Consider the following 25,955-nt stretch of genomic DNA (forward strand, 5'->3'; position numbering starts at 1 on the left):
GACAAGAACACATAAACTTCCAAAGTCTTTTTATTAATTCAAGTGTGATATGTAACATGAATCTCTCTTAAGTGTTTTTCTTAGGGGTGGCAATTCGTGTTTGCGGGTTGGGTTTGTGTCATGTTAGGCCATGAGTACTCTGCTATATGGATTAACCCGAACCTAACCTCGACTTGTTTAGTAAACGTGTCAAGTATCTTCAACCCTAACCCGACCTGTTTATTAAACAGGTTGACCCGATATGACATGTTTAACCCGTTTAATTGATAAGTCATGTAAAAGTCAATACAAATGACCCATTTAATAGCCTATTTGATTAATAGGTTGTACATGACCTATATAACCTATTATCAATTTCCATATATCTAAAATTAAAATACAATTACAATCATAAATACAGTGATAAACATATAGTTACAACAAAAAATTAAGCAATAATAACAAAATTTAATACATTTATTATCTAAACGAGTCAAACAAGTTCGCATGTTGAACATAAACACAACCTGTTTATTAAACGGGTCAGCTGTGTCGACTCGAATATAAATTAAACTCGTTTAGTCTCAACCCATGACCTGTTTATAAATGGGTTAGTCGTGTCGAGTTCACGGGTTGTGTCAGATTTTTGCCACCCCTAGTTTTCCTTACTGTTTTCTCTCTTGCTATATTCTTTGTGTCTCTCTTCTCTTTCTTCTCTTCCTTTTATATGAGTCATCTTCGTATTTTGTCCTAGTCCACCTGGATAACTTTTGGCTTTATCGAGCTATTCTTTCTTGATTTTTCATCATGAAAGGAAAATTCTGAGGTCTTCCTCACTATTCAGGCGTCCATCTGGATAACTTCTAGTCTTATTGGGCTTTTCTTTTACAGGTTTTTCATCAAGAATGAAAACTGCTGGGGCTTTTCTTACTATTTAGGCTTGTCCTTTTGCATTAAATGCGGTGGTACCAGACAGGTGATCTATATTGATGCGAGGGCTATTGTGGAATCATTATGAACTTTTAGAAAGCTATCTCGAAGAAGTTTAACCTCTCTAGAATTTATCTCGGTAGTTTGGATATATCTCGGACATGACCTCGGTGTGTAGCCGGGATGGGTATTGGGCCTAGTCAAGGATCCGAGGTTTCGCATTTGTTAAAAGAAATAGGCTAGCCAATACTAGATTATTTCCATCGTTTGGGCTGATACTTAAGTTGAGCCTAGTACTTACCTTGTTATAATAACGCCCAATATTCGCTCAGTATTCAACTCATTACAACTTTATTTCATTAAAATTTTTAAAAATATCATTTTTATTCCTAAACTATTGAAAAATATATATATTTTTCATGATTTCATTCCTATTTTTGTCTTTATTTATTTATTTTGATATAGCTCTAAAATTTAAACTATTAAAAAAAACTCTTTATAAAAAAATAACTAAAGTTTAGGGGTGAGAAACAAAATTTTGATAAATCTTAGGGCAAAATAGTATTTAAAAAAAAGGGAAAAAAAAAAAGAAAAAAGAAAAAAAGAAAAAGACAATATGAGTCTCAAGAGGGTGAAGAAGAGAAGAGAGAAATTGGAGTTGGGGAAAAATGGAATCAGAGGCGAAGCAAAAGCAGAAGCAGCATCCGCGTTTGATTCTCCACAATTTCTTGAGCGATGATCAATGCAAGGAACTAGAATTCATACACAAGAGCAACAGCACCGTTGGGTACAGACCAAACGTATTCTCCACCACTCTCTCTCATCTCATCGCCACCAACTCTCCTCATCTTCTCCTTCCTTTCGTACCCATCAGAGAGACCTTGAAGGACAAGGTCGAGGACTTCTTTGATTGCCAATTTGACCTCTTCATCGAGTTCACCGGCTTAATCAGGTTAGATAACACCACCCTTCCCCTTCACTCACTTTTCTCAGTCTCAAATTAACGTGTCGTGTCTTTGTTTTATTTGAAATGCCGTGTCCGTGTCCGTGTCAGAGGTTCATAGCTTTTCATGACTCTCCTCTAGGCCAATGATTTATTATGAAAAAAAAAACCCATATTCTCAATTATTAAATCTGATCGTTTTTTATTTTTAACGTTGTTATTGAAAATCAGCTGGACCAGAGGAGCAAGCATTGGATGGCATAGTGATGATAACAGACCTTATCTCAAACAACGTGACTTTACGGTATGTTTATGTTACCTAGTACTCAACCGTTTCCTATATTGTCATATTGAAATGGGTCTGTTGTTTGTTTCGGCGGAAAATGTTTTCTACATTTTCTGGTGTTATGTGTGACGGAAACGCGAAAACGTTTTTTTTTTATGGTCAATGGAAAACAAACTTAATAGAAACGAAAATGCTTTCCCTAAGAGTGGAAAACGTTTTCCAGAATGCCACACTCATATACTCAACAAACCCCCCCACAAACGGTTTTTTTTTTGATAATTTTCCAAAAAATGAGTCATTTCCAGAAACATTTTTCAACATAATATACTTAGTGAATCCTTTCTTATTAGTCACTCATCAAAAAATATAAAAAATAAATGAAATGCCATTTTTTTTATTTAGTTCTCGTCTAGCTAGATCTATTCTTTGTTGATATGTTATTTGGTTCTCCTTTGTGTTGGTGAAAGGCAGTGTGCTATTTGAACAGTTATGGGAGGGATTTTAAAGGTGGACTTTTTCACTTCAAGGATGGGGAACCAACAACTATTGAGCCCTTGGCTGGGGTAAGTCTAGCCTTTTATCCTATCTTTATTCAGTTCTTACGTTAAACAACGAACCATTTGAATGTTGCAATCAGTGTTCACTAATTTAATTTTGTATTTCATCAGGATGTTGCGATCTACACAGCTGACAGCAGCAACATTCATTCTGTTGATGAGGTACTCTCAATTTCCTCTCTTTTGTGGGGTGAAATGTTGCTTTTATTGTAGTTTTGTAATTGAAATTTGGTTTCTAAGTCAAGGGGTTTTTTCCTCCCCCCCTTCCCCCTTAAGATTTGGTATACTAGTCCATTATGATTTGTTTTTTGAAAACATTGTTCCGCTATTATTTGATATCTAAGGATAGATAGGAAAAACATAAATAAAATAAACAGTAATCAAAGATAATGTATACACTTGGTAGATCTACTGTATTGGTGCTCTGCAAAAGTTGCAACTATGTCAGATAGCATTATTTATCTTGTTAAGTTACTGATTGTCCTAAAAGCTTAAGCTATTAGGAAATGGTGAGTTTAATCACTTAACCATAATTCTAACATATCTCATGTTTATATTAATTTAACTAATGCTGATTACCAATATTTTGGTGAGCATAATGTGCAGCCTCATCCAACAATGGAGAAAAACTACCTTTCCTTCTTACATGCCCGTGACAAGCCTTGTCCTTGGAGGGGGTTATCTCATGAGACGGTCTCATGAGGCCTCTCTTTCACAACATGTGAGACCCACACATGCTGTTCTTCTACTTGCCTCTTTAGCTTAGAATGTTCATTGGAGCTCATACTTTAGTGAGACAGGTTTGGGAGAGTTGCTTCTACAATGAAGTCCATAGCATGTTGGATGTCACACAGGTGTCGGTGTGCGAATTCTTTGGGAAAGATGTCAAAAAACTCCTTAAGTACATAAAATACTTTTAATTTTTTTTGGACAAACGAGGATATCCAAACCTCTTCGAGTATCTGATTGTTCCTTTAGGTACATGCAGTTTCCCCATTCCACATACATTGGGTTAGTATAGGATGGAATCTCTTGGGGGTGGTCCCAAGATGTTGGGAAGAGGTTTTGAACCTAGGATCTCATGGATATCATGAGGTCTTAAGAACCATTTATCCAACCCCTCGGGGTTACATAAACTACTTCTAGTGGCTCATCATGAGTTCTTGGTGCCACTTCCTTGGCTACCAAGGAAAAAATTATAGACTTCTCATTTGCTACTCTTATTACTATTATTAGAATTAGGTCCCATGCCTTATGTCATGTCAATTGCAAAATAAATCTTTTTTTGTTTGATTAATATCAGGGGTTTGGTCACCTCACAAATTGGGATTTGGTGATCAATGCATAATTTTGGAATAGAGTTTTTACTTGTTCACAAATCTATACTAATAAAATCACTTAACTATAGTTGAGATTATATTATTAATAATTTTCTTTTATAATCTTATAAAATTTAGATTCATTGACATTGTTTTGTAAAAAAATCATACATAACTTTTTACTAGGAAATGGACTATTTATATTTATCAATAAATTACAAGTAATAATTTGATATCTTATGAGCTAATTTACAAATTTGCAAAATTGAATCTAAAATCTATTCAAGTATATTTTATATATGTATACGTGTGAAAATATAATATTATATATACTCAAATTGAGCCCCATACTTATGACATTGTTCACAAACACATTATTATGTTGAGTTTGGCTCGTTTAATAGGCGAGCCTAAAGTTGGGCTTGAGCTTGAATTGTTTGATAAATGAACAAACACAAACCAATTTTTTTCGAGTTGAGCATGAGTATCATAAACAACTTGGGCCCTACAGAAAATTCCTTTATGTTCTAAGTAAGCACATGTATGTTGATCATTGCTTAGACAGTATGCTTTTATGCATATAAAAAGTGAAAACAGTTAGTGTTTATTCTGTGTCATCGAATGAGATGTAGTCCTGATTGCTAAATTCTGAATCTCATTGTTGTCTGATGCTAATTTATCTTTTGACAGATAACTGATGGGGAAAGACTTACGCTTACATTATGGTTCAGCCGTGATGCTTCCCATGATGAGGATGCTAAACTTGTTTCTCTTCTCTCACAAAGTCTTTCACACTATAATGAGCCTGGTCCATGTCTACCTTTGCCAGCATCCAGTAATATGTACTGGTTTTCACCTGGCCAATCTTCCTATCAACAGTTGGGTTTTGATATATGCTGGGCAAGGCTGCATGTTCTTGGATTTGATGTTTATTATGATCAAGATACAAGTTGCGATTTAGATTTCTCAGATTTACTGATGAAGCCACTACGATTAGCAAGGGGAAATGAGTTGTTTGATCAGGAATTTATCAACATTTTGCACGCTCTTCAGGTACTCTAACCTAAAAATTTTACATTTTCTGTTGCTATTACGGAGACAACAGATGGATATGATTGTATCTTAAGTTCAAACACCATAAAAGTGTCCCATGAGTTTTACATGATCCTCTCTCTGCAACTTTTGCTAAACCAATTCCTTGAGCTTTGGGGTTCAATGGGTATTGTTCTAGCAACGTAGGATGTCATATATGGTTATTGGAGGAATTTTCTTATTTTATTCGTAATTTTTAGAATATTTTAGGATAGGGTTTTATTTTATTGTTTTTTAGTAGTTTGAGTGTTTTAGTCAAAACTAAGTCCTTATATGATTGGGTATTAACTAGGATCTATTTAGAAATATTTATGCTTAGAAATTGATTTTTTTGGTTACTTTAAGTGCCTTTTTGATGCAACTTAGTTTTCAACTTTTTGAAAATGGGGGTTGTTTGAAAAAGCTCTGCCTAGAAAAAAGTGAAGTTGAAAAAAGAGCATGTGCATTGGAACCCAACTGGAGAATAAAAACCCTTTCCCCCTCCCTATATGTTCTCACAAACTGTACAGGAGATTGTTTAGACATTAGCTCCTCCACATTAAACAACAGATGCTTCACACTCTCCTTGCCCATGAGCACCGAATATAAGGAGTCCCAGTCTCCCTCATAAATACGTATCATGTAAAACGTACCATTGGTTGTGGAGTTTTGTTTTTAAATCTTTTGGGGTTGCTTGGGTGGTTCCTGAGAGAGTGAAGAATCTTTTACTAGGATGGAGGAATTGTTTGAGGAAGCATTCATCCGAAATTTGGAATTTGACACCATTGTGTTTGATGTGGTGTATCTTGAGGGAGAGCTACAGGAGCACGTTTGAGGATATGGAGAGCTTGGGGGAGCAGCTTCTTGAGTCATTTATAGGGACTATGTTTGATTTTTCTTGGGTTTGGGGACTCACATCTAGTGACTCCCTCCCGATGTTTTTAGATTCCCTTTCTTCTTGTACATAGTTTTGAGTCTTTTCTGTATTTTCTTGGCTGTCTCATGTTCTTTTTCCATGGAGTAGTCTTTTTTTAATGATATTTTTACCATACCTATCCAAAAAAAAAAAAAAAAAAATGTACCACCTTTCTCTATTGAAAACTCAAGTTTTTGATTCAATGAAGAAAAAAATCGAACCTCCCATAGCGACAAAGAAAACAGGAAAACATAGGGATTCAACAAAAAAAAACTAATATTCTATGGCTAATTTGAAGTAGTGGGGCCTTGTTTTTGGCTAATTCGAGGTAGCTGAGGCCTCAAGAACCATTCGAGTGTCATTAGTTGTGACTTGTTGAAGTTAAATGGCTAGAAATGAAAATATTTTAAGGCCATTTGTTTCCATTTCTTGCAGATGGTTCAACAGCACCCCTGAGTCTTGCAATTGCCTCAATAATATTTGGTTTCTATACAGGTTTTTCTGTTGATAACCCTAATTAGGTCATTGCAGGTTGTGCAGTATTACTGTTGGAAATCCTCTACTTTGCAGACTTCCAAATTTCAAATAGACACTTGCAAGGTGGTGGAATTGTCTCATTCACAAATGGAAAAAATTAATAGATTGAATCATGTATTTTCAAAGGATAATCAACTGGCAGAGACAGTCTTAAACTGCATGACGTGTGAGAGCAGACAGCATTTCCTTGATTGGGCAAATTTTGTCTCTTCAGTCTCTTTATGGAGAGATTATGCATCAAAGTTACACGAAGAACTAGTTAGAAGCTTACCATTTTGGAGAACCCACCAATCTATATTTGGAGTTCAATTTAATGGGGCCTGAGAAGGAACTCATTTATTCTTTCATTGTTACCACTTGAAATGCATGATTCTGGGAATTTAATTTTCTCTAACTCATTGCCTTCTGTGTCATCTTTCTCTTATGGATTTTAATCTGCTGCAAAATCTACTTGGCAATTTTGGTGCACTTTCTAGTTAGCACATCTGCACCAGCAGCATTTATGTAGACTGTGGAATATGGGCAGCAAATCTTGAAACCATAACTGTGTTTACTCCCAAACAAGTAGCACCTTAAGCTGTTTATCAAAAAAAAGTAGCACCTTAAGCTATTACTCCCACCGACCAAAAAAACAAAACAAATCCGATCCTGTGATATCCAGTCTAATCATGGGAGGCAAAGACGTATGGCTACAGCGAATGAAATGGACACATCACATGCATGCAGTTAAGAGGACCTCATTTATATAAAAAAGAAGAGAAAATTTCTCTACTGGAACTATCCAAAATTGCACAAAACCATTAATTGAATCTCTCTTCCTCATCCTCCAAATATATGTATATAAGCACTATAAAAAATTACCTTCCCCTTCACTCCCTCTCTTCCTCTTGGTGTAAAAGCAACATATGGATGTTATATACATATTATCTCTTAGTGATAACACTAACAGGGCCTCACTAGTCACTAGTCACCACCTCTTCGTTCAAAGCCTCCAAACCGCTCCCAAAATATGAAAAACCAGCACTGCAAAAAAAGGTCTACCCCGGTACATTAAAAACGCCGCTATAGGTCTTGAAGCGTCAGCATAGGTTCATTTGAGCTATGGCTATATCAGCACTTTCTATGCCGGAAGCCCCTTGAAGTTGAAGGCTTGAAGCATTACCCACCTCTTCAATTCACCTAACATTTATTTAATAAACACAACCACCCTTGTTTCTGTCTCTTTGATTAATTTGCAATGTGTAACGCCAAGACAAAGCTGAGGGTGGTGCCTTCATTCCATGTCTAGTACTACTATTTCAGTGTCTTTGATTCAAACATCAACCACTTAATCTACCCCACTGAGTCTCCAATTTAATTTACCTTATAATAAATCAGAATATTACAAATTTCATGTTCTTTACTTGATACTCTTACTTCCACATTAATGAAGTGTATGTATTATTTTAACTTTGATACAGCTAATAATTGAGTAAAATGGAAGAAAAAAAAAAAATCATTTTTTGGTAGTTAACAAACTTAACCTAGGGAACATGTATATTTATGCTGCCTCTTTTTTCACCCTCGATCTCTCTCTTGGACAAGTGGAGCTTTTTGTCCATGGTACTGCTAGCATATATTTCTCTTTATAATTCGGCAGAGTCATGGTCTTTGGAGATGCCCCATTTGTGCAAAACATTGCCAAAAACATCATAGAACCCAATATCCACATGGGTTTGAGTAATTTGCATTGACATAAAACCTTGTCCATCATAATATAGCTTCAATTCCTCGGGGTTCCACTCCCTAATATCACCCCTCCATGCCTTAGAGCCACCTCCACTTGTTAGAAATTGAATTTGGCTGCCACAAGAACAATTTTATTAATTAGCTGTTAAAAGTAAAACTAAATTCTATGAGTTATTTTCACACATAGTAATAATACTAACCTGTTAGTGCTACTAATGTGTTCCAAGCAGTGGTCATGCCCATTTACGTACAAATCAATATTATTTGCCTGAAAATACAATGGATTTAGGAAATTGTTACTTCAATTACAATAATCTTTTACCAAAAAATTGTACGATTTTATTGGAAACTTAACTAATTAGAATATATTTACTATTAATATTAGTCTATTACCTGAAGGATTGGGAGAAGCTGCTCTTCAAGCTCTATAGTGATACCATGCTGCGCAGCACTTTTGATTGTATGGTGACCGACCACAATCTTCCATTTTGCCGTGGAATCCCTCAATGCTGAATCCACATCCTATTGCAAAACCAAAATCGAACTATTGATTACCTTGCTTCGTATGCCAATACATAAGGAGGTTCAAGTCATGGTTGAGGTCTTTGGTTCAAATCTCTACCCAATATCTTGGGGAGACTCCTAGGATTCCTCTATATAATCACTTAAGTGTGTATAAAATATAAGGATTACACACACAAACATGAAGAATAAACAAGTGCTCGAAGAGTTCTGGACACTCACATTAACAAATTAAAAAAAGGTTTTGCATTTTCAATATATACCATTTGTAAGATAATATTGATTATTAGAGATGAGGGAGTATGGGTTCTCCAGAATATTTACTAATTTACATTATATATATATCTAGCTATGAAATTATCAACGAGAATATATGTGTGCACGTGGATGCTAGCTTTATAAGTGATATGTAATGCTTTATCTATTCCTCCCCCTTCTCCTTTTCCTCCAAAAAAAAAAAAAAAACCAATGAGAAAAGCATCTTAGGTTACCTCCAAGAGGTTTGAAAGATATTCCTGGCGTGGCAAAATACCTTTCCAATCATAGGTGCTCTCATTTGGGTCAGTAAAGTATTCATTCACGAATGGAGTTGTGTCCACAAAGAAAAATTCCACAAATCCTGTCAAATGGAAATCCAAAAAATTGTTTTATTTTTAAGTAAGTGTTTGTAACATGTATATATATATATATATATATATATGATGTTGTATAAATCCAAAAAATAACAATAATTAATGATCCTAATATTCACCCCCCCCCCCCCCCCCAACAAAAAAAAAGGATGATCCAAGTGGTTTATTATTATTATTATTATTTAAGAAAAGGTTAGAAAATGTAGGCGGTATTTAACCATTATATTTTTCGTTCTTACATTATGTTGCCGTATGGATTCGAATTATAACTGCGTCTGCATTTTTTGATTTTTTTTTTTTCCCCAGCCGCACTATTTGACCAAGTCAACCGTGAATAGTGCATTCGTGCATTGTTCACGGACCCACAAATTCCACTTTTCAGCAATTTTTTCATTAAAATGGGTCTCACGACACTATTCACACATTTAAAAATTATTTTGCTACAGTGTTTTCAGTTTTAGTTTTCAGTTTCAGAAAAAATAAATTCAATTCAAACGGACCCTATATAAGTACCGGTGTAAAAGTAGTACTAACATATATTTCACCTTACAAATCACATTTCAGAATAAACACATCCAAACAACGAGAATGTGAGATCATGTATGATTGTATTCCTATCCATCTCTAGCTTTATGACTGGATCTCTCCAAGAAATTAATATCACAAATAGATGAATTTTTCATTCTAATTAATAAGCAAAAAATTGAATACCTGCATTCACAATGAAAGATCTCAAGCAAAGCCATCTGTGGTCCATCTTCGTGAGGATGGGACTCAATTGTGCCTCTACATCGCCCCTGTAGTCGTGGTTTCCCAGAACTGTTGCAAATTTAATATGAAAAAAACTTAATTCTACCCTGGCTTATAGCACTAGCAATGTATCAAATATCAATATTCATACAAAATAAAAGTTACCATTTGTTGCATATGGATTTGAGGATTTGAAATGAAGGGATTTGAAGAATAATTGCTATTATAAATAGCTACATATAAATTTACTGACTTTGGGTAGTTTTGGAGATTTTGTTAAAAAAAAATTGTGATATCATGGATTTGAAATGACATTGTGTACCTAATCACTTTAAATCTTTGTATTAATAAAACTCAAATCTATTCACAAATTTTATTATCAGAAAAGGAATTTTTATTTTATGCTTCATTAAAGTATTTTAAAGAAAAAGTTAAGATTCAAAGGAACCAGTTGCAAGAATAATTAACTATAAATCCTAGCTAGCTAGGCGAACCTTACCATTATACCATTGTTTCTGCAAGCTTGGGGCAGTGTAGATATTGATAAAGGACTCATTGAATGCTGGATCAGACACCTCTGTCAATCCATCTTCGTAGAAATTATCCCCAGTCGATATCACAAAGTCTATGTCCAGTTTCTCCCCTACTACTCCCATCTACAAATTTAGGAATTGGAAAAAAAAAAAAAATTAATTGCTTATATAAATAGATAAAAGAAGCTGTACAAACTACAAAGTTCAGTAAACCATGCATTTTTCATAATGTTTTGTGTGGAAAAGTTTAGTGCGTAATTAAATTTTTTAGGCCACAGGCAACTTTAGAATTTCAAGTACAATTTTCCACAATTTGTTTCCTCAACTTCACTGTACGTTTTTATCACTTAATAATAGGTGCCATTTTCTTTATAGGGTTTTGCTATTGTATTCCCTTAAGAATTTTTTTATAAGAAAATGAAAAAATAATTTTTTTGACAATTTTATCAACTTCTCATAAAATGTTTTTTAAAATGAATGATTAAAGGAATATATTAACTGGACCCTTCTTTTTATATTGGTTTCAAAACTAATAATTTAGAGATCAGATAGTGTTTACAACTAGCTATTTTTTATCCTTTTGAAGCTACATCTCTAAGAATATTATTAACGTGCAGCTTAAACCCTTTTGGCCGTAAAAAAGAAAAAAAATAAAGAAAAATAGACTAAAGAAAATATAAAGGTAATTGCAAATAGACTAAAGAAAATTTTGCCATCAATTATCAGTGACACCCAAAGTGCTTTTGTGCATAGAAGGTTAATTACTGATAATGTCCTTGTGGCTTTTGAGGCTATGCATCACATTAATCAGAAGAGAAGTGGAAAGAAAGGGGAGATGACACTAAAATTAGATATGAGTAAGGCCTATGATAGAGTGAAATAGGTATGCCTTGAAAAAATTATGGAGAAATTGGGTTTTTAAGAAAAATGGAGAAAACTGATAATGTAGTGTGTCACCTCTGTATCTTACTCAATAAGGATCAACGAGAAACCTAGAGGGCATATTATACCAACAAGGGGAATAAGGCAGGGAGATCCTTTATCACCTTATTTATTTCTCTTATGTGCAGAGGGTTTATTTGCTTTGATTCAGAAATCAGTAGAAAACAAGGAGTTGGAAGGCATATCGGTTTGCAGAGGTAGTCCCACACTATCACACTTTTTCTTTGCAGATGATAGCATTATTTTTGGTAAAGCCTCCATTGAAGAATGTATCACTCTACAAAGAATCCTTGCTGTTTATGAGAATTCCTCCGGTCAACAATTGAATAGAGCTAAAACATCTCTATTCTTTAGTAGTAACACTTCCAGGGAGGTTCAAGAGGAGATAAAGAATAGATTCAGAGTACAGGTTATTTGTCAGCATGAAAAATATTTGGGTTTGCTGTCTCTTGTGGGGAGGAATAAGAGGAATTCTTTTAATGCAATGAAAGAAAGGCTTAGCAAAAAATTGGTAGGGTGAAAAGAAAATTTTTTGTCTAAGGCAGGCAAGGAGGTGTTGATTAAGGCAATAGCTCAAGCTATTCCTACATACACAATGAGTTGCTTTAAACTCCCAGATTCTCTCTGTGATGAATTGGCTAGCATGATTCGTAATTTTTGGTGGGGTCGAAAACATGATGAGAGAAAAATGGCTTGGCTTAGTTGGGACAAGCTTTGTGCACCCAAGGAAGTCGGAGGAATGGGCTTTTGTCCAAAAAAAAATAAAAAATGATTGGGATAAAGCCTAGAAAAATTTTGTCTAAAGAAGAAAAAAGATCAGAATGATCGGTCTTCACATGCAGTTTTTTTTTTTGGTAATAATCTTCACATGTAGTTGCTTAGTCATTGGAGGATGCATGTGTGAGTATACCAAATGTGAAAGCAAAATTGTCCAAACTCCTCTGAAGTTTCCACAAAATATTGCAATCAAGGGGAATCAATGCATATGCTGACATGAACTGGCAGAATGATATTAAGATGTTTTACCATTGTATGATCAGTCAGTACTTGGTGGAAATGCAAAATTACTACTAATTTTACTATAAAATATTTAAATATTGTTATAATAATAAATATAATTAATGACACATCAACAATATAATAAATAATTTTTTAATTACTTTTTTATGTTATGTTTTAAAATTAACATATCAATTTGAAAATTTCACGACAATAAAATCTGTAATATTCATGTTACCACTTTGACTATTACCAAAGGGAAAGAATTTGCAAAAAGGTCTTTATTGAATACTTATTTAACTTGCATCCATCAATTATTATTATTATTATTATTTGATGTATCCATCAATTATTTGTTTCAGATGAAAGTGACTCCTGATTCTCAAAAAAGAAAAAAGAAAAGAAAAACGAAGAAAAGTGTTGGCAATGCAAGCATAATTCTACCTAAATTTACAAAAAAAAGTTTGTTTCCTTTTAGAAAAGGAGAAATTGATTCCTAAAAATCATAATCTATTTCTCTTTTCTCTAGAAAGAACCATTGTTAAGAAGTTTAATCCCTTATTTTATGCGCAGATTAAAAGTGTGAAGAGAAGGATTGAATCGATTGATGTGAAATTGGCATAGATACCAAAAAAATATTCGTTAGTGGGTGATGAGGATTTGTAGTGTATTTTCCCAGGATCAATTTGGATTGTGCTTTGTGCAAGGAAATTGCCCTCTGAAACATCGTAGTCTACCATAGTTTAATGACGTAGGCTTTACTTCCCCACAAGAATCATGATCAAAAGGAAGGAAAAAAAGAAAAGAAAAAGAAATATCCGTATATTATATCGAATATCCTTTGGGAGTGTAGTTATTTCACGGCATTAGCTGATCAATGCTAAGGGAAGCATCTTCATTAGTATATGATAACTACCCTCTTTACAAGTATTTTGCGCGTGTAATGATACTCTTTTTTTGGTTTAGTGTAATAATTTTCCTTTTAAATTTTTTTTTGATAAGTTTGTTTTGAAGGTATGAATTAGTAGGAGAGTGTCCTATTTTGTAAGCATTTTAAGTGGAGATGGAGATATATTTTTATCAGATTGTTCTCAAGTTTTTTGTCCTGTTAAACTAAGGTTTGCAGGTATTTCTAAACTACATAAAAGTTCAGTCCAAAGAGAGAAATCCTCTTATAGATAGTATAGATAGATATAAAACTTGTTTACTCAAATTAATATATATTTTTAGAGAGTTTCATCTTATAACGTCCGTTTCCGATGATAGTTTTTTATTATTAGACCAAAACACTAATCGTGTGGTTTTTGGTATAGACGGAGATTGAGCCCCAGATCTCTTATTTAACCATCAAACACTTTATCGGTTGAGCTAACTAGAACCCACTAGTTTATTAATATTAAGTACTAACAAATATTATTACTAATTTCCCTACGTATAAAACCTACTCTTAGTTAATACTTAATAGCTTCCGTATTCTGCAAAAAAACTTGAATCTTTTAATAAGGTTGCGGTCATGGATAATGCATGAATTCTTTTAATCTCTTAATAGAAAACATCCTATTACATTTTGTGTTTATTTAATTCAATATTTATAGCATTGAGGAGGAGAGGAGGATTTGAATTCTAATTCTCGTGTTGTACAATAGAGAGCAAACAATGCAATAGATATAGAGCTACGTGTATGTAATCACATTATTTTGTTTTGTTTTGTTTTGTTTTTAGCAAACAAAGACATCAAATATGTCGGTTCGTGACAGTTCTATCCAACTAGACAGAGAACTACTTGTATATTGATTAATCTAGTTTTATTTGGCTTTTACAACACTACATGTACATATTGATTATCAAAGTGTCAAAAAGATTTAAGAAAAAAAGTGCATATGTAAATACACATACACATGCATGTTGACATGAAGATAAGCTTGGTTTTTGGGAGTTTAAATATATTAATTAGAGAATTTTTAAGCAGATAAATCAAAGTAATTAATGTAAGAGCTCTAAAAAAGAAGAGGAGAATATTGTATAATAACCTGAGTAGCAACAAGGGATTGGTTGTAGAGTCCTTTTCTTCCCCAATCTCCAACGACCAAAAAGCTTAGAGACCCATCAGCTTTCACGGGGTGTTCAAAACGCTTAAGCTCCGCCGTGGAAGGAACAAAGCATAGCCAAAGATTTGCAGTAAAGAAAAGAAAGAAAATCATGGAATTGTGAGAGGGAGAAACCATGGTTGCAATGCTTGGAATGAGAAAAAAAAATGGTAGCTTTGGTGAACCAACGTTCCCTTTATAGCTTAGGAGATAAGAAGACGTGCAACATATGCAATACGAGTCAAAAAAGAAAAAAGAAAAAAAAATCTAGATTATAACAAGGGAGTAAATATTGGTATTTGCGTAAAGAATTACTCAGAAACTTCAATGATGCGCGTGTCCGATTTCCTTCAAAATGAAATATTGCTACGGTCCTTTCTACGAAAAAAAAGAAAAGAATATAATCATAAATATTGCTAACGTGTGTTAAAATATTTAGTATTTTCAAAAAAAAATAATAGGAAAGAAATTTAAAACCTGTGTTGTATATTCAAGAAATAAACCATTTTAGATATACATTACTATCAATTATTTAAAAAAAAAAACTCTCACACTTATCTGCGTATGTGTAAATGAACCGTAGTTTGGCTGGCCCAATCTTATAATGGTAGTTTTTAATTACGGGCTTCTCTATAGGTGGTACGGCACATACCCAGTTGAATGGATTCTTTAATGGGGAAAGAAGGAATAGTTATTGCTATTACCAGAAGCAAGGAACCAATGAAGGATAAGATGCTGTTACAAGTAACATTGGGCTGGGTCAAGGAATGACCTCAATTGTTGAATACTTAAAATAAATAAATAAATAAATAAATAAAAAGACACATATATACCTGTCTGGGTTAATATGTTTGAAGGATATGAATAGCACATATATTATATATAGGGAGAAAAACGTAAAGAAACTAAAAAAAAAAAAAAAAATGATTGGAACTAAAAGAGTTTCCATCAAATAAATTTTTTAAAAATAGCAGAAAAAAGTGACTCATACAATTAAGAAACCAGCATTGCCTTAAGGAGATGAAAATATATAAATTGGTGTATTACCATCATAAATTCAAATCTGATCGTATTTATGTATATAAAAGGAAAAAAAAAAAAAAAAATACGTGCCATGTTTATTTGGTCATATACTCATGTCAATTTGATTAAAAGGGGAAAATTTAAGAAAAATGCTATGTTTACAAAAATTTCACAATATATCCTAAATAGCATATTGTTATGGGTGGTTATGGGTGGACAAAAAAGTAATCTAAGTTATGAATTCCAACCAGAATCAATAACAATCTATCACTTATAATTTATTGCAAAAATGTTGTGAACGTAACACTTCTCAATACCACATTAGAAGTTAATTAATGGAAGTCTTTGTTGAAATGAAGTGTAGGAGACATACGAGAAATAAAGGTTCCCTTTTGGCATGCGGATACTTAAATGGAGGTCTATTAATACACCACTCAATTTAAATGGAGGTCTGTGTCATGACTCATGAGGAGTACTTGTCCTACCCTAAAAGCTCAAGGTAAAGAAAATTAGTGCCTAAATAAAAGCTGTGCGCCTAATTATCGTGACTCATTTCATAGTCCTTCACGTGTACTCATATATTTAATAATAAAAAAAAAAAACACATAACTTCAGTAAAATTGTGTAACTAGATGAATCATTAATAAATGTTTTCTTTTCTTTGAGAAATGTGTATTATATCTCATAATTATGTATTTATTAATCCTTAACTTGTGCCCTTAAGACACTTATAACTGTACCTGTAGGGTACAAGAATTCCAGTAAGGTAATTGTGCCACGTGTCATACCCGTGGCCGAGGAAGGCCATTATCATGCCGAGGAGGCCACACCTTTGGACAATAAGGCAACATCAATAATGCGTCATCAGGGGAAGTCGTATTGTAGAGAAAGAACTTTGGAGAAGGGATTAGCACTGACGTGACTGAGGGATTGGTGGCTGCCACCACATTTAATGTATCCCACCAAATCTCCTGGCTACATTTATGTGGAAAAGACCCCTGAACAATGCTGCCTTAGCTGCCGCACTCACAAGGGATTTGGGAAGGTATCTAATGGGACAAACACTTATGTAGTAGCTTGGATGATCAACAAATAAAAGACCAAGATCATCTAAAGGGAGATATATAATGTAGGAGACCCTTCAGGGATAGGGGGAGAAGAAGAGGGGGAGAAAACACTGTAGCAACAAGAACTGTAAAAATATTCAAGTCCAAAAGAAATATTTTTGCAGGATCACTCTCCTCGGATTTTACCGAGGAAGGTTTTCTTTACATAAAACTAGTTCTTCTTTACTTTCTTACTGTCTTTGACCCATGGCACGTGTTCTTGGATCCATTGAAGTCTAGCTTTTAAGCCCACTCTCTACAAATTTATTGTATTAGGCTCTTTAGGCCTTAACTCATTCATCTTTTGGGCTTAAGAACTAAAACCCGCCCTTACAGTACGCATATTAAAATTAGATTATAACTTGTATTTACACACGAGTCATATGCTGGCTACATTTACACAAATGGAAGCCTATCTCTATGTTGCTAAAGTCGCGGGTGAATCCCTTTCCCCCATAAAAGCATGTTGTTGCATTGGTTGATTTCTGACAAGTTTTATGACATTAATCAGCTTTCCTAGGGTCAACTTATTTTAGAAAGTGAAGTCAATCAAGTTTAGTCAACATTTATCCTTAATCATGACTAAAACAACTCCTTTCTTTACCTAAGCAAAAGCAAATTTAAAGTTTACCACTTGTTTATGAACATGGGGTCAATAGCTTCACTCTTTAGCAACTTGAGAGTAACAAAATATTATGGGCTTAATGTGAATCGTAGGGGGGAAAAACACCCTCAATGTCTCTGTGTAAATTAAAATAAATATTACGGGCTTAATGTGAATTGTAGGGGAAAAAACCCTCTCAATGTCTGTGTAAATTAAAATAAATGACTACCAAGTAATAACAATATATATATATATATATATATATATATATAGACACACACATGGAAACAAATTCTTAGCAAGCACTATAAAAACACAACCACACAAGGACATAAAATCTTACATGAAAACCCCTTTAATACTGTAGAGGGAAAAACCACAGGATGAATCCGAAAAAATCCATTATGAAAATACAGATTACATCTCTTAAGTTTATGCCAAACTTGAGTTCACAATAAACTGGAGATATAACAAATAAATCTCAAGAAGTAAATACAATCTCACCACAAAACTTAGTAGTAAAGATCTTCTCTTTAAACACTTCAACTCTCTATGGTTGTAGCACTCAAAAAGAGTTCCATTATTTCAATATCGTGTAATGAATTACTCTAGGTTTTTCAGTGCAGTTCTAAGACAATTTGTGATATGGAACTGATTTTTAGGATTGACCAGTGGTTGAGAACTCTTTGAACCAAGACCAAGCAGATGTTTTTAAACTACAAACTTCATTGATATAGATTACATAGGTTTGAAAGCATAAAATGAATACCATAGATTAATAGATATCTTCCTCTTCATCCTTCCTTTTCCTTGCTTTTGTAATATATCTCCCAACAAACAATCGGCAAAAGAAGTTTCTAATATAATACATATTTGATATCCCCCAAGCCTCCTCCTACTTTTTTTTTGCTTTTATAATAATACCAATACATAATAATCTTTCTTATTTCTTAAGACCCCAGTAGAGGGCTAAGCTTCATATTTTTGCATATATTATAGATCTTAAGCCTTTCTTCTTTGCAGTGAAACTTCTCTAGATGGTAGAGTAGAGCTGTTTGGTTGTCCCCCACTTGTGCAAAACTCTGCCAGAAATATCATAGAATGCAATATCAACACCAGCTTGAGTAATTTGCACTGACATTGAATCTCTCTTCCTCATCCTCCTTCAAATATATGTATATAACCACAATAAAAAAAATTGCCTTCCCTTTCACCCCCTCTCTTCCTCTTGGTGTAAAAGCAACATATGGATGTTATACATATATCTCTTAGTGATCATAACACTAACAAGGCCTCACTAGTTTATCAAAAAGATAACACTAACAAGGCCTCACCAGTCACTACCTCTTCTTTCAAAGCCTCCAAGCTGCCTCCAAAATAAGAAAAACCAGGAAGCTCCTTGAAGTTGAAGCATTACCAAGCTTTTCAATTCACCGAACATTTATTTAATAAACACAACCACCCTTGTTTCTCTCTCTTTAGTGTGCGTTTGGCTCCAATTTAAAAACCCAGCTTATTTTACTATTCAGCTTATTTTTGTTACTATTCATAAGTCTCACTGCACTTTTTGGTAATATTCATGGATTTCATTATACTATTTCAGCTAACTTTTACTTTTTTCTACAGTACTTTCAGCAAAAAGTTTTTAGTTTCAGCAAAATAAGTGGATCCCAAACAAACCCTTAATTTGCAATGTGTAATGCTAAGAAATAACCGAGGCTGGTGCCTTCATTCCATGTCTAGTACTACTCTTTTCAGTGTCTTTGATTCAAACATCAACCACTTAATCTACCTCACTAAGGCTCCAATTTTACCTTATAATAAATTATAATATTACAAATGTCATGTTCTTTAAGTTGATACTCTTCCACATTAATGAAGTGTATGCATTGTTTTAACTTTGATACGGCTAGTAATTGAGTAGAATGGAAGAAAAAAAATGCCATTTTTTGGTAGTTAACAGACTTTACCTAGTGAACATGTATATTTATGCTTCCTCTTTTTTTACCCTCGATCTCTCTCTTGGACAAGTGGAGCTTTTTGTCCATGGTACTGCTAGCATATATTTCTCTTCATAATTCGGCAGCGTCATGGTCTTTGGAGATGCCCCATTTGTGCAAAACATTACCAAAAACATCATAGAACACAATATCCACATGGGTTTGAGTAATTTTCATTGACATAAAACCTTGTCCATCATAATATAGCTCCAATTCCTCAGGGTTCCACTCCCTAATATCACCCCTCCATGCCTTAGAGCCAACTCCGCTTGTTAGAAATTGAATTTGGCTGCCATAAGAACCATGTTATTAGTTAGCCGTTTAAGTAAAACTAAATTCTATGAATTATTTTCACACATAATAATAATACTAACCTGTCAGTGCCACAAATGTGTTCCAAGCAGTGGTCATGCCCATTTACGTACAAATCAATATTATTTGCCTGAAAATACATTAATGGATTTAGAAAATTGTTACTTCAATTACAATAATCTTTACCAAAAAATTATATGATTGGAATTTGGAAACTTAACTAATTAGAATATATTTACTACTATTAGTCTATTACCTGAAGGATTGGGAGAAGCTGCTCTTCAAGCTCTATAGTGATACCATGCTGCCCAGCACTTTTGATTGTATGGTGACCGACCACAATCTTCCATTTTGCAGTGGAATCCCTCAATGCTGAATCCACATCCTATTGCAAAACCAAAATCAAAACTGTTGATTACCTTCGTGTGCCAATACATAAGGAAGTTCAAGTGAAGCACTAAGTGTGGTTGAGGTCTTTGGTTCAAGTTCCTAACTAATATCTTGGAGAGACCCTTAGCGATTCCTCCATTAATTACCTAATGTGTGTGAAATGCAAGAATTGTAACACACACATGGAGAATAAGCAAGTGCTCGAACAGTTCTGGACACTCACATTAACAAATAAAAAAAAAAAAAGTTTTGCATTTTCAATATATACCATTTGTAAGATAATATTGATTATTAAAGATGAGAGAGTATGGGTTGTCCGGAATATTTATTAATTTACATCATATATATATATATGTGCACACGTATGTTTGGCTATGAAATTATCAACTAAAATATGTGTGTGCACATGGATTTTGAGGTAGGTTTGTGGCTTTCCCTTCTCCTTTCTCAAAAAAAAAAAAGAAAAAAAAAAAAAAAAAAAAAAAAAAAAAAAAAAAAAAAACCCTGATGAGAAGAATCTTAGGTTACCTTTAAGAGGTTTGAGAGACATTCCTATTGTGGCAAAATGCCTTTCCAATTATAGGTATGCTCCTTTGGGTCAGTAAAGTAGTCATTCACGAATGGAGTAGTGTCCACAAAGAAAAACTCCACAAATCCTGAAAAATGGAAATCCAAAAAATTACTTTATTTTTAAGTAACTATTTGTAACACTTATATGATGTTGTATATAACATAGTTACCCTTACCGAGTATACTTTAAAATTCAAGAAAAAATAACAAAGATGATCCCAATACGTATGAAATAGATATAAAAATAATGAAGCATATTTTGTAAATATGTAGGTGGTTTTATTTATTTAAGAAAATAGGTGGTTTTTAACCATGATATTTTTCGTCCTTACATTATGTATTGGTGCAAAAGTAGTACTAACATTTTTCGTCTGTGTGTGTTAAATACTTAGTATTCTATAAAAAAAAAAAAAAAAAACATATTTCACCTTACAAATCACATTTCAGAATAAACACATCCAAACAATGAGAATGTAAACTATGTATGATTGTATTCTTATCCATCTCTAATTCTATGACATTAATATCACAAATCGATGATTTTTTCATTCTAATTAATAAGCAAAAAATTCAATACCTGCATTGACAATGAAAGATCTCAAGCAAAGCCATCTGTGGTCCATCTTCGTCAGGATGGGACTCAATTGTGCCTCTACATCGCCCCTGTAATCGTGGTTGCCCAAAACTGTTGCAAATTTAATAAAATCAAAGCTTAGGCATACATTAATTTTCACCCTGTGGTTGAGCACTAGCTATGTATCAAATATCAATATTCATACAAAAGAAAAGTTACCATTTGTTGCATATGGATTAATTTGAGGATTTAAAATTAAGGGATTTCAAGAAAAATTTCTAGTATAAATAAAATAGCTACATATAAATTTACTGCATGACTTTGGGTTTTGGATATTTTGTTAAAAACAATTTGTGATATCATGGATTTGAAATGACATTGTATACGTATAACCTAATCATTTTAATCTTTGTATAAATAAAGCTCAAATCTATTCACAAATTTTATTATCAGAAAAAAAAAATTGTTATTTTATACTTCATTAAAGTATTTTTTCAAGAAAAAGTTAAGATCCAAAGGAAACCAGTTGCAAGAAGAATTGTAAATCCTAGGTGAACCTTACCATTATACCATTGTTTCTGCAAGCTTGAGGCAGTGTAGATATTGATAAAGGACTCATTGAATGCAAGATCATACACCCCTGTTGTGTGTACCCAAAATATGACTATTGGGCTCAGTCTCTACCTGGGCTCACAATCTATTTGTATTGTGAGCTTTGGGTTTCCTACTATGGGTGGATCTATGCTCGGCAACCCAAATACCCTCCTATTTCCTCAGATCCCTCTCCCTAACTCACAAAGTTGTTCCTTTTCTCCCTTAGAATGACTGCTCTCTTCTCTCAATGTTCTCTCCAGAATTGCCAACCCCCTTTTTCTCTTTCTCTTCTCCTATTTATAGGCTAGGATAAGTGGAGGAGCTATGATTACTCCCCCTTACTAGTGCGAATGGGGGTTCAATTCCATCGTCTCAAAGTGGAAGCTCCGTCGGGAAGGTGGAAGTGGCATTGGAACTAATTCCCACCTTCAGAAGCCTGTTTGGCAGCGATGTTCTCAAAGGCATTATCGGATAGCCAAATGCAGGGTGTCTCCGAGCAATAGCTCTCCCCGACCAGGTCAGAAGAGATCGGGGGGTTCGCTTGAGGTATTTAAGCTAGCGTGGTCTTGTTTCAGCTCTTGGATCCAAATTGGGTCCTAAGGTGTTTGGGTTGAGGCTAAGGGTCCGAAATGGGGATGGGAGGTGGGCTAGGTTGCAAGGCCTGGTCCCTAGACCCGGGCACCCGTACAATAGCCCCCCCTTGATTCGTGCTCGGCTACCGAGAGCGAATCAAGGACAATCCGCGTGGTGCTAATAACTCCTTAGGAAGCCCAACCGTCAGCTACTGAAAGGAAGAGACAGCCATTAATGCTTTCTCAAAAGAAGCACTACACTTGCTTGTCATATCTAACCATCGTCATAATCTGACGGTTCGGAGCCCGAGTTCACGCGTGTGGCAATTACCGGCGAAATCCAGAAGGGTTTTTCCCGCCTTTTTCATTAAATGCCTTCACTCTTATCAATACTTCCCACAGTTTGTTCATTTCACTCTTTGCATCTTCTTTCCTTCGATTTCCTCTTTGCCAAGCATATTTGTCACGACCCGAACCTGTACTTCAGAATTTAGAGCATGACCAGCATGTTAATATCAAGTTTACCTCAATACTAACACGAACCAACCTAAATTGAAGGTGTTTAACAAGAATATTTTCTTGTATTCCTGCCTATTTCTTGCTTAAAAGCCATAATATACAAAAATGGTGAAAACCTTGAAAATTCATTTCATTCGAACTTTGCAAGATTGCCACTTAGCTGAAACTTAAGGTATACGTGTAAATATTACATAACTAAACGTTTTAGCAAAACTCTTATTACAAACCTAACCCAAAAGACATACAACTGAGGTTCAAAACAAACTAAGGTTCCAAATTACATCTGTGCTCAAAGGATAAAGTACATCTTGATTCCTCATATATAACAAAAAAGCTAAACTACTATACAACAAAAAAAAGTCTACATTCTAACAAACGAGAATCACAGAATCCTTGCCACCTCTAATACTCTCGCTGCTTCTAGGAAGAACTTGTGCACTGAAATATAATAGGGTGAGCTGCGAAGCTCAGTAAGGTTTTAAGCTCTATGGGCCTTTAATAAGAATGTATGTAAATCAAATATTTTATGGATATACAAATAGGAGAACATTTTTTCATGCATAATATTTTATACTATTCATAATAACAACTTACACATTTTTCATAGGGAAATAATTGTTCTCATTTTCCTTATCAGATTAATACTACAAAATCCTTCAGACTAAATTCCGCTCATTTCTTACAAAGTCACTAAACTTTATATTAACTCTTTAAAATCATATAAAATAATCATTTCATTCATAAACTTCTTCTCATAAATTATTATAACTTTCATAGTCATAAACTTAACATTTTAATATTAACATTTACTTATACTTTGATTGAGCGCAGATGCACCGCCATCCTTTGTACATACTTTGATTGAGCGCGGATGCACCGCCATCCTCAATAATACTTTGATTAAGCGCGGACGAACTGCCATCCTCAATTCATACTTAATTGAGTGCGGATGAGCCACCATCCTCAATACATACTTTAATTGAGCGCGGACGAATCACCATCCTTAATACATACTTTAATTGAGCTTAGATTAACGGAGAACATAACCTAAAACATTTCTTACTTATATATCATACCAAAATTCATAGTTTGCATAACCTTTTATAATAATAGCATTTTTCATTCTTTTCTTTAAACATCATGTTCGTAGAATTAATAATAGCATAAATATGTTCAAATCATATACATAAGTTTTCGAAAGGTCACGAATATATCTTTATCTGAAACATGATTATATGCCATATCTCTAATAAAAACCCTTTTAATGCATCATATACTTTAAAATAAGCTCATGACTTACCAAATGCCCATATAACTTATCCTTTACTTGAAAATAGAAGACGCGAGAGATTGTACAAGAGGAGCTCAAGTGTCCGTGTTCTCGTTCTCGTCACCTAAATGAAAGACCAAAAATTATTACTGAAAAACTCTTCCTAATATATAAACTTATACAGAACGACTTCCCTATATGTCTAGTATATACCATAAAAATTTCGGAGTTCAAGCATAAAACCATGATTTATTAAAAATCATACAAGGCAGCATGCTCAAATCTGTCACAGTGACAGTTTCAGCATATGTTCTTACAAAATCATCAACTAATAGCAATTGACCTTCATTTCATTTGGGAATTTTTATACCTATACTATACATATTAAAATACCTTAATAAGCATACAATTGATCACAATATCATCAAACTTTCAAATCACTAAAACAGAATCACAAGTTCAGCCTCTAAAATCAGATTAGAGAATAAAGAAGAAAAAATAAACAAAACAATTATACTATCAACATACCTAAAATCAAATGAGGTTTTAATTACTTACCCACAAACTTAGAAATTGAAACCTTAATGTTAGGCTCTTAATTTCTTCTTAGAGAGAGATGTCTATGATTTTCAGTGAGGGAGTGAGGGAGAGGTGTAGCCGTGTAAGAGCAAATGAAAGAGAAAAGAAAGAGCAAAAGAGATGAAGCAAGAAGCTTCTGGCACAACAAAAGAAAAGATAAGGGAATTGACTTTGGGGTGGGGGCACGTGTATTGCTAGGGAAAGAAAAGATCACAACCCATTTTTTCAACTTTTAACATTTATACTTTTCACCCCCCCCCCAACATAATTCTATATTCTAGAAAGGCACAAAGAATAATATAACTTTGCATATATATATATATATATATATATTTACCTTCATAAATTCATTTCCATAACATTAAAAAGAGTAAATATGTTTTAAAATATCACAATATCAAAGCTTTATGCACTTAAATTAATTAAAATAATAACAAGCATATAAACCCATAAAATTAATTATGCAATTAGGTTGGGGTGTTACAATATTCCTCTTGTGCGTAAAACACTTCATTCCAAATCACTCCTTAGAGCCCAAAGTAAGTTCTCTTTACTCCTCCCTTTTCTTTCAATTTTTCTTCATTCTAGAATTTAGGCATGGGGTATTCTCATCTCCTTGCGTCTAAGGTAGCCTTAGCTGATTTTAGAGCAGCCTTTGGCGTTCCTAGAGACGTTGATATCGCCTACTGTCACGAAGGCGATATTGCTCTCCATAGACATTCCAACCCCAATGTAGCGTTTTTTCCTTTGATGTCCATTCTTGAGGGTGGGGTTAGGTTCCCTGTGGACCTTCTGATCATAGGTACCCTTAGATTCTATGGCCTTTGCCCCGACCAACTCCCCCTCAACTTTTACCAAGTTATGAGTTATGTAAGTAAACTAAGCCACATATACGAGTTGCACTTAAACCACCATGATATCAATTATATGTATAGTCTATGCGAAAACATTAGGTCTGACTGTTATTTAAAAACTAGAGACATGAGGGTGTGGCTTATATCATGCCTGTCTGATTCCAACAGAAACTCAGTAGGAGAATTCGTTCGGGTGAGCGGCAATTGGCTTGCCGATGAGCTCCCCTGTCTGTTATCGCCATGCGATGTTGGTCGGT

General features: G+C 34.1%; 2 protein-coding genes and 1 pseudogene across 2 annotated transcripts; 1 reads left to right on the plus strand and 2 right to left on the minus strand.

The window, feature by feature from the left end:
* The first annotated feature begins 1,520 nt into the window (after nucleotides 1-1,520).
* On the plus strand, nucleotides 1,521-6,929 carry LOC115979041. Its single transcript, XM_031100990.1, has 6 exons — nucleotides 1,521-1,861; nucleotides 2,084-2,156; nucleotides 2,606-2,701; nucleotides 2,807-2,857; nucleotides 4,705-5,067; nucleotides 6,533-6,929. Exons 1-6 carry the CDS (start codon nucleotides 1,578-1,580, stop codon nucleotides 6,860-6,862), a joined length of 1,197 nt encoding a protein of 398 aa, XP_030956850.1. The 5' UTR covers nucleotides 1,521-1,577; the 3' UTR covers nucleotides 6,863-6,929.
* Nucleotides 6,930-8,104: 1,175 nt separating this feature from the next.
* Nucleotides 8,105-14,915, minus strand: LOC115981800 (purple acid phosphatase 3-like). Its single transcript, XM_031104157.1, has 7 exons — nucleotides 14,675-14,915; nucleotides 10,670-10,826; nucleotides 10,132-10,239; nucleotides 9,280-9,407; nucleotides 8,660-8,788; nucleotides 8,467-8,534; nucleotides 8,105-8,380 (listed from the first exon to the last, which is right to left on the minus strand). Exons 1-7 carry the CDS (start codon nucleotides 14,867-14,869, stop codon nucleotides 8,164-8,166), a joined length of 1,002 nt encoding a protein of 333 aa, XP_030960017.1. The 5' UTR covers nucleotides 14,870-14,915; the 3' UTR covers nucleotides 8,105-8,163.
* Nucleotides 14,916-19,477: 4,562 nt separating this feature from the next.
* Nucleotides 19,478-25,955, minus strand: part of LOC115982096 — a 26,887-nt pseudogene continuing 20,409 nt past the window's right edge.

This window comes from Quercus lobata, chromosome 3 (assembly GCF_001633185.2).
Source record: "Quercus lobata isolate SW786 chromosome 3, ValleyOak3.0 Primary Assembly, whole genome shotgun sequence".
NCBI classification, from domain to species: Eukaryota; Viridiplantae; Streptophyta; class Magnoliopsida; order Fagales; family Fagaceae; genus Quercus; species Quercus lobata.